Source organism: Lingula anatina, chromosome 8, assembly GCF_051362555.1.
Source record: "Lingula anatina isolate TDL-2025a chromosome 8, LinAna3.0, whole genome shotgun sequence".
In the NCBI taxonomy this organism is placed as follows: domain Eukaryota; kingdom Metazoa; phylum Brachiopoda; class Lingulata; order Lingulida; family Lingulidae; genus Lingula; species Lingula anatina.
Genome location: NC_141774.1, coordinates 8,570,237 through 8,580,621, shown reverse-complemented (window position 1 = coordinate 8,580,621; position 10,385 = coordinate 8,570,237). Strand labels below are relative to the sequence as shown.

At 35.9% G+C, this 10,385-nt stretch overlaps 3 protein-coding genes across 3 annotated transcripts; 2 read left to right on the top strand and 1 right to left on the bottom strand.

Moving 5' to 3' along the window:
* The first annotated feature begins 112 nt into the window (after nucleotides 1-112).
* On the top strand, nucleotides 113-3,919 carry LOC147760313 (uncharacterized). Its single transcript, XM_087018919.1, has one exon. It carries the CDS (start codon nucleotides 749-751, stop codon nucleotides 2,621-2,623), a length of 1,875 nt encoding a protein of 624 aa, XP_086875045.1. The 5' UTR covers nucleotides 113-748; the 3' UTR covers nucleotides 2,624-3,919.
* Nucleotides 3,920-4,216: 297 nt separating this feature from the next.
* Nucleotides 4,217-5,860, bottom strand: LOC147760312 (uncharacterized). The gene is made up of 2 exons (XM_087018923.1): nucleotides 5,692-5,860; nucleotides 4,217-5,038 (listed from the first exon to the last, which is right to left on the bottom strand). Exon 2 carries the CDS (start codon nucleotides 5,036-5,038, stop codon nucleotides 4,235-4,237), a length of 804 nt encoding a protein of 267 aa, XP_086875049.1. The 5' UTR covers nucleotides 5,692-5,860; the 3' UTR covers nucleotides 4,217-4,234.
* A 1,310-nt stretch (nucleotides 5,861-7,170) lies between these two features.
* On the top strand, nucleotides 7,171-10,092 carry LOC106166606 (uncharacterized). The gene has a single exon (XM_087018922.1). It carries the CDS (start codon nucleotides 7,347-7,349, stop codon nucleotides 8,601-8,603), a length of 1,257 nt encoding a protein of 418 aa, XP_086875048.1. The 5' UTR covers nucleotides 7,171-7,346; the 3' UTR covers nucleotides 8,604-10,092.
* The last annotated feature ends 293 nt before the right edge of the window (nucleotides 10,093-10,385 follow it).

The window sequence follows — 10,385 nt, the reverse complement described above, 5'->3', positions numbered from 1 at the left end:
GTTTCGGATGAACTGTCTTAAGTGGCTATAAAAAACGTTTTCTTCCCAATCTCCCATTGATGAATTGGAATGTGGCCTCTCCTGAAGATTGGTTAATAAAAAGTATCGAATAAAAGTATATTGCCCTTTTTACCGGAAAGTTTGAGTTCTGTATTAGCAAGGAGTTATCTCCCTGTATTAGTAACGATAACAAGTCGATATGGACGGATAGAACGAGCAACTCTGCTGTATATCATAAAATAATTATGTCTTTGGTGAGACTGCAACATTTGCATGAACATTAACTTCGCTTCGCTTCCACAAAGACGATTCAAATTACAGCCACCGTGAATTGATAACCTGTGAATTCGGTACAGTAATTAACAAAGGGATTTACAAATGCAAATTCAGTGATAGGAGATCAACTTTTTGCAACAAATCCTATTGCTTGATGTATTAAGGGGCTCGCATTGTAGAAAAACCACCCTCGCACTGTTGTTGTAAAGGAACATTTCTTCGTGTTAAACATTGAATTGCCCAATGCAGATAAAAACAATTCAAATGCAAGTGCTGTGGTAAGTGACAGGACCCACACTGGAAGTGCCATTACCAGGGGCGGATTTAGGCCGTCTTCTGGGTCTTCCGGATCACGGTCAGATTTTCAAGTTTACATTGTCAAAAATGTAGGTTGGATCAACAAAGATAATTTGGAAGACTGTCAGAAAATATCTCTTGATCCGCCCCTGATTACTGTCATGAGAGGTTAAAGATGGAAAGTATGGATACACGACATGAAAGCGTCCACACTGGAGGAAAACCATTCAAATCCCAGTACTGTAAAAAGATTTTTCATACTCAAAGTTGTTTGACAAATCATGAAAGAACCCACACTGGAGAAAAACCATTCAAATGCCAGTATTGTGAAAAGAGTTTTAGTACAAAGTATAATTGTACAATGCATGAAAGGACCCACACTGGTGAAAAACCATTCAAATGCCAGTATTGTGAAAAGAGTTTTAGTACAAAAGCTACTTGTTTATCACATGAAAGGACCCACACTGGTGAAAAACCATTCAAATGTCAGTATTGTGAAAAGAGTTTTATTACAAAAGGTGCTTGTTTATCACATGAAAAGATCCACACTGGTGAAAAACCATTCAAATGCCAGTATTGCGAAAAGAGTTTTAGAAGAAAAAGTAGCCATAGAACACATGAAATGATCCACACTGGAGTAAAATCATTCAAATGCCAGTATTGTGAAAAGAGTTTTAGTGCAAACAGTAGCTGTATAATACATGAAAGAAACCACACTAGAGAAAAACTATTTAAATGCCAGTATTGTGAAAAGAGTTTTAGTACAAAAAGTAAGTGTTTAAAACATGAAAGGACCCACACTGGTGTTAAACCATTCAAATGCCAGTACTGTAGAAAGATTTTTAGTGAAAACAGTAGCTGCATAAGACATGAAAGAACCCACACTGGAGAAAAGCCATTTAAATGTCAATATTGTGGAAAGGGTTTTATTGAAAAAGATAAACGTACAGAGCATGAAAGGAACCATACTGGTAAAAAAACACTCAAATGCCTGTATTGTAAAAAGAGTTTTAGTACAAAAGGTACTTGTTTATCACATGAAAAGATCCACACTGGTGAAAAACCATTCAAATGCCAGTATTGTGAAAAGAGTTTTAGTACAAAAAGGGACTGTTTAACACATGAAAGGATCCACACTGGTGAAAGACCATTCAAATGCCAGTATTGTGAAAAGAGTTTTCGTACAAAGCATAACTGTACACTGCATGAAAGGACCCACACTGGTGAAAAACCATTCAAATGCCAGCATTGTGAAAAGAGTTTTAGTACAAAAGCTACTTGTTTATCACATGAAAGGACCCACACTGGTGAAAAACCATTCAAATGCCAGTATTGTGAAAAGAGTTTTAGTACAAAAGCTACTTGTTTATCACATGAAAGGATCCACACTGGTGAAAAACCATTCAAATGCCAGCATTGTGAAAAGAGTTTTAGTACAAAAGCTACTTGTTTATCACATGAAAGGATCCACACTGGTGAAAAACCATTCAAATGCCAGTATTGTGAAAAGACTTTTAGTACAAAAAGGGACTGTTTAACACATGAAAGGATCCACACTGGTGAAAGACCATTCAAATGCCAGTATTGTGAAAAGAGTTTTCGTACAAAGCATAAATGTACACTGCATGAAAGGACCCACACTGGTGAAAAACCATTCAAATGCCAGTATTGTAAAAAGAACTTCACTGTAAAAGGTAACTGTTTAAGACATGAAAGAAGGATCCACACTGGTGAAAAGCCATTCAAATGCCAGTATTACGAAAAGAACTTTAGTTTTAAAAATACTTGTACACAACATGAAAGAGGGATCCACCCCAGCTTTTCAGTTCAGTCTATCAAGAAAGAACTTCAAGGTGAGAATATTTCACCCATGCTTTCACCGCAGTCTGTCAAAAATGAAGATTCTGCTTTGGGGATGAAAGAAGAAAGTAATTTCTGTACTGATGCTGTAGTCAGAAGGGAGTTTGATGATAACATTGACCCAAAAGTAAGGCCTGATATATATCCTGTTGCATTGTTTAGAAATGTATTTGCAGATTCTGGTGTATAATGTCTTCTTTAAGACATGGAATGATCTCTAAGACCCCATTCCCACAGATTGTAGATCGATCTATCCCGCAAGGAGTCTCACTAGATTACTGTCAGATTAGCTGGCTTTAATGTCTGTCCCGCCTACTAAAAGCTGTAAGGGGGTAATTAACTTCCGTGCATGGTCGGCTGACAGCAATTGAGCTTGAACCCCCAGAGAGTTAGGTCGCTCTGAGACTGGGTTCCCATATCTAGATCAAACTTATAGGATTGATCCATCTGAAAGGTTATCTGATAGGGTATGGAAATGGTGCCGTAGGGACAATTCAGAATGAGAAGAGCAGGTTGCTAGCTGGTCAACAGCATAAATTAAAATAAAATTAAAATTTCATTTGAAACCAAACAACAAGAGGTGACTGTGAATTTTTATTCTGGTTTTAATTCTTGTTAAAAGAAAGTAACTTATTTTTTATTTTTATGTATTGTGTTTCACATAAATCTTGCCAGTCCACAGGTTTTTAGTGGGGTCAGGAGCAGTGGGTCCTACAGTTTCCCCATGTCTGTTAGCCTTTCTTTCATTTAAGTTTGCCATATTTAGGCCATGGATCAGCTATCAACCAGCTCTTCTCATTCTAAATGGACCCTTAGACATCTGAGATGCACCTAAGGCTGCGTTCACATGAAAAATCTATTTTCTAAAAATCTATTTGCAGTAACTTGTGATCACGGTCTGTGCCCTGAGTAATTACTGGCAGCGCCGTGAATTAATTACAGCTTTGAAAGAAACTTGCTCTTGCTGCCCGTAATAACACCATGGGATATTAAGGGCACAGACTGTGATCACAAGATACCGCGAATAGATTTTTAGAAAATAGATTTTTCATGTGAATGCAGCGCAACTTGTTACTTGTGACTTAGAAGGAGGCTCTATCATATAGAATAAGGAATATCTTGCAAATCTATTATTTCAAAGTAAAAAGAACTATACTAGTTATGTTTAGATTTATGCAAGTTGTAAAAGTGTTGTTTAGAAAAGATATCATTTAATTTGTATTTTGATCTTGTTTCTTGTGATGGCATGTCATGTATAGGATTTGTGTATTTATCGACTAACATAATTCAAATGATCAGTCTCATATAATTTTTTTCATACTAATATGATAATAAAATGAATTGATTTTGCTGATAAATCTTTGTGTTAGAAAACCCTCAAATATATGACTGTTCGGAATGGATTGTTAGTTTGATCTGTTGCCTTTTAGATGTTGCAAAAGACTTTGAATAGGAATTGATAAAATAAAAGAAATGTGTTTGGTAACATGTGCAGCATTGATTTCACTTTGAGGTTAAACTCTGTCCACCACCAGCAGGCCCCAAACCCCACTTCAGGGGGGAGAGAAAGAGAGTTGGCTTTGCATTGCAGACCCCCTTCAAATAATCCTTCATCTGCCCCCGAGAATCGTAAAAAGCATGCTGCCACACAGTTGAGGAATTGGTTTTTTTAGTATATATACACCTGTATATAGGCCTACTCTCATTTTGAACTGTATATATATATATATATATATATATATATATATATATATTCTCTTAATTTGAACTGTATGGGGGTTATTGCTTAGATATTTATTTATTATTTTAGACTTTTTAAGCACGACAGCCGACTGTGAAACGCACAAAGCGCATCTAACGCATTTTTTGCCCAAAGTGCATCAGTGGTACTGTTACTGCTATCGCCACCACTAGCAATGTTACCATCAGTGGCACCGTCACTGTTGCTGTTATTACTGATACAAGTAGTGTCAGCCTTATTTTCAGTTCTTGTTTCTTCCTTCTTGGCTACGTTACTTTGACTGGTATTATCATCAATGATGTCACTACCGCAAGATGAAACTCCATCACTATTTGTTTTATTATTGATGCTGTCATCTTTCATTTCTGAATGCTCAGCCTCCATGATATCACTGTGATTCCTCTTGCTATACACGCTTTTAGCCAACATTTCTGTGTACTGCTCACAGTGCATTTTATCCTCATCACCACACTGGCTTCTGCTTCCAGTCGACTTTGAATTAGCTCTCTTAACACTACTGCTACTGTCCTTGCTGGTGTCACTGTTAAAGGGTTGACCATCACTGCTATTACCGCAACTAGACTTCTGTGAAGCATCAATGCTACTGTCTGCTCGTTGAGTCTTGTTACTGTTACTGATATTGTGCGGAGTCAACTTATTGTTTCCTTCAGCAAAATTGCATTTTGTTATGGGACTGCTGCTGCTATGTTTGGCCTTGTTATTGCTATTACTGCACTGCTGAATGCTACAGCTGGCTCTGTCGGGGGGCTGAGACTTAATGGGACCACTGAAGATATTTTCAACATTTACAGTAGTCTTCTCATCCAAAATCATAAAACCAGTTGAAGTCTGTTGGATGTTCATCTGTACAATAAAAACCACGAGAATGTATTAATATATATATACTGCATTTCAATTCTATTTCAACATAAAAATATCACAGATTACCAAGCTTTTAAACACATACAAGATCTATAAATTTAAAAAAAATATTTCATTCAAAATGAATATTTGGCATCACTGTGCCTTGTTAAACATGGCTACTGATACAAAGTAGTGTATTAGTATTGTAATTATCTTTTCAGTGAGAAAATGTTGACTTTATAGGACAATATAATTTCTTAAAATTTGAACATCAGTATTAATTAAGTGGCAGCATCAAAATAAGAATATCATCTGCTCTATAGTCCTGTTGTATACAATAACAGAATTACATATGCTATACTAAAATATTAATTTTTGTATAGAAAAAAATCTGAAAGTTTGATCATTTTTGCACATTGAAAAGATTATCTCTTAGGGTGTACAGCGGCTTATTACAAAGGCCTGTAAAGAACTGGCCAATTGGATCATCTCTGGCTGTAATTTTGAAAAAAAAGTTATTTTTGTATTTCAAAGAATTTCCACGTTTTAGTTTCTCTAATTTTTATCAATTATTATCATTCATTCATTCATCATCAACACTAAACTTGTTAAGTAAATAAAACTTCGGACACCATATAAGTCCCTACAATTACCTCTGATGGTTTATGACCCTAAAAATGTTTCTATTGTCTTGGTTTTGAAATTTTGTACGTCATTAAAATAAAAATATTTCATTTCCCAGCAAACGACATTTTCGCAAACAACCGGCGTCAAAAAGTGAAATGTTGGTTATCGATGTTGTTTTCTGTTGACCAGGTCACTGAAACCAAAGCACATAGGTTTACTAATAAATTAAACTTTGTTAAGGATTTATATTATATTATGACTACTGATCAATAATGAATAATATTTAAGGTTTCGGATGAACTGTCTTAAGTGGCTTAAAAAAACATTTTCTTCCCAATCTCCCATTGATGAATTGGAATGTGGCCTCTCCTGAAGATTGGTTAATAAAAAGTATCGAATAAAAGTATATTGCTCTTTTTAACGGAAAGTTTGAGTTCTGTATTAGCAAGGAGTTATCTCCCTGTATTAGTAACGATAACAAGTCGATATGGACGGATAGAACGAGTAACTCTGCTGTATATCATAAAATAATTATGTCTTTGGTAAGACTGCAACATTTGCATGAACATTAACTTTGCTTCGCTTCCACAAAGACGATTCAAATTACAGCCACCGTGAATTGATAACCTGTGAATTCGGTACAGTAATTAACAAAGGGATTTACAAATGCAAATTCAGTGATAGGAGATTAACTTTTTGCAACAAATCCTACTGCATGATGTATTAAGGGGCTCGCATTGTAGAAAAACCACCCACGCACTGTTGTTGTAAAGGAACATTTTCTTCGTGTTAAACATTGAATTGTCCAATGCAGATAAAAACAATTCAAATGCAAGTGTTGTGGTAAGTGACAGGACCCTCACTGGAAGTGCCATTACTGTCATGAGAGGTTAAAGATGGAAAGTATGTATACACAACATGAAAGGATCCACTCTGGAGAGAAACCATTCAAATGCTGATATTGTGAAAAAAAAATTTGGTCAAACAAGCAACTGCTTATCACATGAAAGGATCCACACTGGTGAAAAGCCATTCAAATGCCAGTACTGTAAAAAGATTTTTAGTGCAAACAGTAGCTGCATAAGACATGAAAGAACCCACACCGGAGAAAAGCCATTCAAATGCCAATATTGTCGAAAGGGTTTTAGTGAAAAACATAAACGTACAGAGCATGGAAGAAACCACACTGGTAAAAAAAACACTCAAATGCCTGTATTGTAAAAAGAGTTTTAGTACAAAAAGGGACTGTTTAATACATGAAAGGATCCACACTGGTGAAAGACCATTCAAATGCCAGTATTGTGAAAAGAGTTTTAGAACAAAAGGTACTTGTGTATCACATGAAAAGATCCACACTGGTGAAAAACCATTCAAATGCCAGTATTGTGAAAAGAGTTTTAGTACAAATAGTAACTGTACAGTGCATGAAAGGACCCATACTGGTGAAAAACCATTTAAATGCCAGTATTGTGAAAAGAGTTTTCGTTCAAAAGATACTTGTTTATCACATGAAAGGACCCACACTGGTGAAAAACCATTCAAATGCAAGTATTGTGAAAAGAGTTTTATTACAAAAGGTGCTTGTTTATCACATGAAAAGATCCACACTGGCGAAAAACCATTCAAATGCCAGTATTGCGAAAAGAGTTTTAGAAGAAAAAGTAGCCATAGAATACATGAAATGATCCACACTGGAGTAAATTCATTCAAATGCCAGTATTGTGAAAAGAGTTTTAGTACAGACAGTAGCTGTATAATACATGAAAGGAACCACACTAGAGAAAAACTATTTAAATGCCAGTATTGTGAAAAGAGTTTTAGTACAAACAGTAGATATATAATACATGAAAGGACCCACACTGGTGTTAAACCATTCAAATGCCAATACTGTAGAAAGATTTTTAGTACAAAAAACTACTGTACAGTGCATGAAAGAACCCACACTGGAGAAAAGCCATTTAAATGCAAATATTGTGGAAAGGGTTTTATTGAAAAACATAAACGTACAGAGCATGAAAGGAACCACACTGGTAAAAAAACACTCAAATGCCTGTATTGTGAAAAGAGTTTTAGTACAAAAAGTAACTGTTTAACACATGAAAGGATCCACACTGGTGAAAGACCATTCAAATGCCAGTACTGTAAAAAGATTTTTCTTACAAAAAGTGAATGCACAAGACATGAAAGAACTCACATTGGAGAAAAACCATTTAAATGCCAATATTGTGAAAAGAGTTTTTTTGAAAAGCATAAATGTTCACTACATGAAAGGACCCACACTGGTGAAAAACCATTCAAATGCCAGTATTGTGAAAAGAGATTTAATGCAAAAAGCTACTGTTTATCACATGAAAGGGCCCACACTGGTGAAAAACCATTCAAATGCCAGCATTGTGAAAAGAGTTTTAGTACAAAAGGTGCTTGTTTATCACATGAAAAGATCCACACTGGTGAAAAACCATTCAAATGCCAGTATTGTGAAAAGAGTTTTAGTACAAAAAGTAACTGTTTATCACATGAAAGGACCCACACTGGTGACAAACCATTCAAATGCCAGTATTGTAAAAAGAACTTTAGTTTAAAAAGTAACTGTTTAAGACATGAAAGAAGGATCCACACTGTTGAAAAGCCATTCAAATGCCAGTATTGTAAAAAGAACTTTAGTTTAAAAAATACTTGTACACAACATGAAAGAGAGATCCACCCCAGCTTATCAGTTCAGTCTATCAAGAAAGAACTTCAAGGTGAGAATATTTCACCCATGCTTTCACCGCAGTCTGTCAAAAAAGATTCTGCTTTGGGGATGAAAGAAGAAAGTAATTTCTATACTGATGCCGTAGTCAGAAAGGAGTTTGATGATAACATTGACCCAAAAGTGAGGCCTGATATATATCCTGTTGCATTGTTTAGAAATGTATTTGCAGATGCTGGTGTATAATGTCTTCTTTAAGACATGAAATGATTTCTAAGACCCCATTCCCACAGATTGTAGATTGATCTATCCCGTGGGGAGTCTCACTAGATTACTGTCAGATTAGCTGGCTTAAATGTCTGTCCCGCCTACTAAAAGCTGTAAGGGGGTAATTAACTTCCGTGCGTGGTCGGCTGACAGCAATTGAGCTTGAACCCCCAGAGAGTTAGGTCGCTCTGAGACTAGGTTCCCATATCTAGATTAAACTTATAGGATTGATCCACCGGAAAGTTTTTTTTTTTTTTTTGCTAAATTGATTTCAGCTTAAGGGGCTTAGATGTCTGGCATGCCTACTGAAGCTGTTAAACGATAATAAATTACCCCCTAGCAGCTTTAGTAGGCATGACAGACATCTAACCCGCTTAAGTTGATTGCAATTTAGTGAAATCCCCTCAGATATAGATTGATCCACACTAAGTATGATAGGGTATGGAAATGGTGCCATAGGGACGGTTCAGAATGACAAGAGCAGGTTGCTAGCTGGTCAACAGCATAAATTAAAATAAAATTAAAATTTCATTTGAAACCAAACAACAAGAGGTGACTGTGAATTTTTATTCTGGTTTTAATTCTTGTTAAAAGAAAGTAACTTATTTTTTATTTTTATGTATTGTGTTTCACATAAATCTTGCCAGTCCACAGGTTTTCAGTGGGGGCAGGAGCAGTGGGTCCTACAGTTTCCCCATGTCTGTAAGCCTTTCTTTCATTTAAGTCTGCCATATTTAGGCCATTGACCAGCTATCAACCAGCTCTTCTCATTCTGAATGGACCCTTAGACATCTGAGATGCACCTAAGGCTGCGTTCACATGAAAATCTATTTTCTAAAAATCTATTTGCGGTAACTTGTGATCACGGTCTGTGCCTTGAGTAATTACTGGCAGCGCTGTGAATAAATTACAGCTTTGAAAGAAACTTGCTCGTGCTGCCCGTAATAACACTGTGGGGAATTAAGGGCACAGACTGTGATCACAAGATACCGCAAATAGATACCAAGATACCAAAAATAGATATTTCATGTGAACGCAGCAGCGCAACTTGTTACTTGTGAATTAGAAGGAGGCTCTAACATGAAGAATAAGGAATATCTTGCAAATCTATCATTTCAAAGTAAAAAGAACTATACTAGTTATGTTTAGATTTATGCAAGTTGTAAAAGTGTTGTTTAGAAAAGATATCATTTAATTTGTATTTTGATCTTGTTTCTTATGATGGCATGTCATGTATAGGATTTGTGTATTTATCGACTAACATAATTCAAATGATCAGTCTCATATAATTTTTTTCATACTAATATGATAATAAAATGAATTGATTTTGCTGATTAATCTTTGTGTTAGAAAACCCTCAAATATATGACTGTTTGGAATGGATTGCTAGTTTGATCTGTTGCCTTTTAGATGTTGCAAAAGACTTTGAATAGGAATTGATAAAATAAAAGAAATGTGTTTGGTAACATGTGCAGCATTGATTTCACTTTGAGGTTAAACTCTGTCCAGCACCAGCAGGCCCCAAACCCCACTTCAGGGGGGGGGGGGGAGAGAAAGAGAGTTGGCTTCGCATTGCAGACCCCCTTCAAATAATCCTTCATCTGCCCCCGAGAATCGTAAAAAGCATGCTGCCACACAGTTGAGGAATTGGTTTTTGTTATATATACACCTGCATATACTCTTATTTTGAACTGTATGCTTATATATTTATTAATTATTTCAGACTTTTCAAGCACGACAGCCGACTGTGAAACGCACAAA

Excerpts from the sequence above, each read along its gene's own strand:
- LOC147760313 (XM_087018919.1), top strand. The coding sequence starts at position 749 with ATGGAAAGTATGGATACACGACATGAAAGCGTCCACACTGGAGGAAAA.
- LOC106166606 (XM_087018922.1), top strand. The coding sequence starts at position 7,347 with ATGATCCACACTGGAGTAAATTCATTCAAATGCCAGTATTGTGAAAAG.
- LOC147760312 (XM_087018923.1), bottom strand. The coding sequence starts at position 5,038 with ATGAACATCCAACAGACTTCAACTGGTTTTATGATTTTGGATGAGAAG.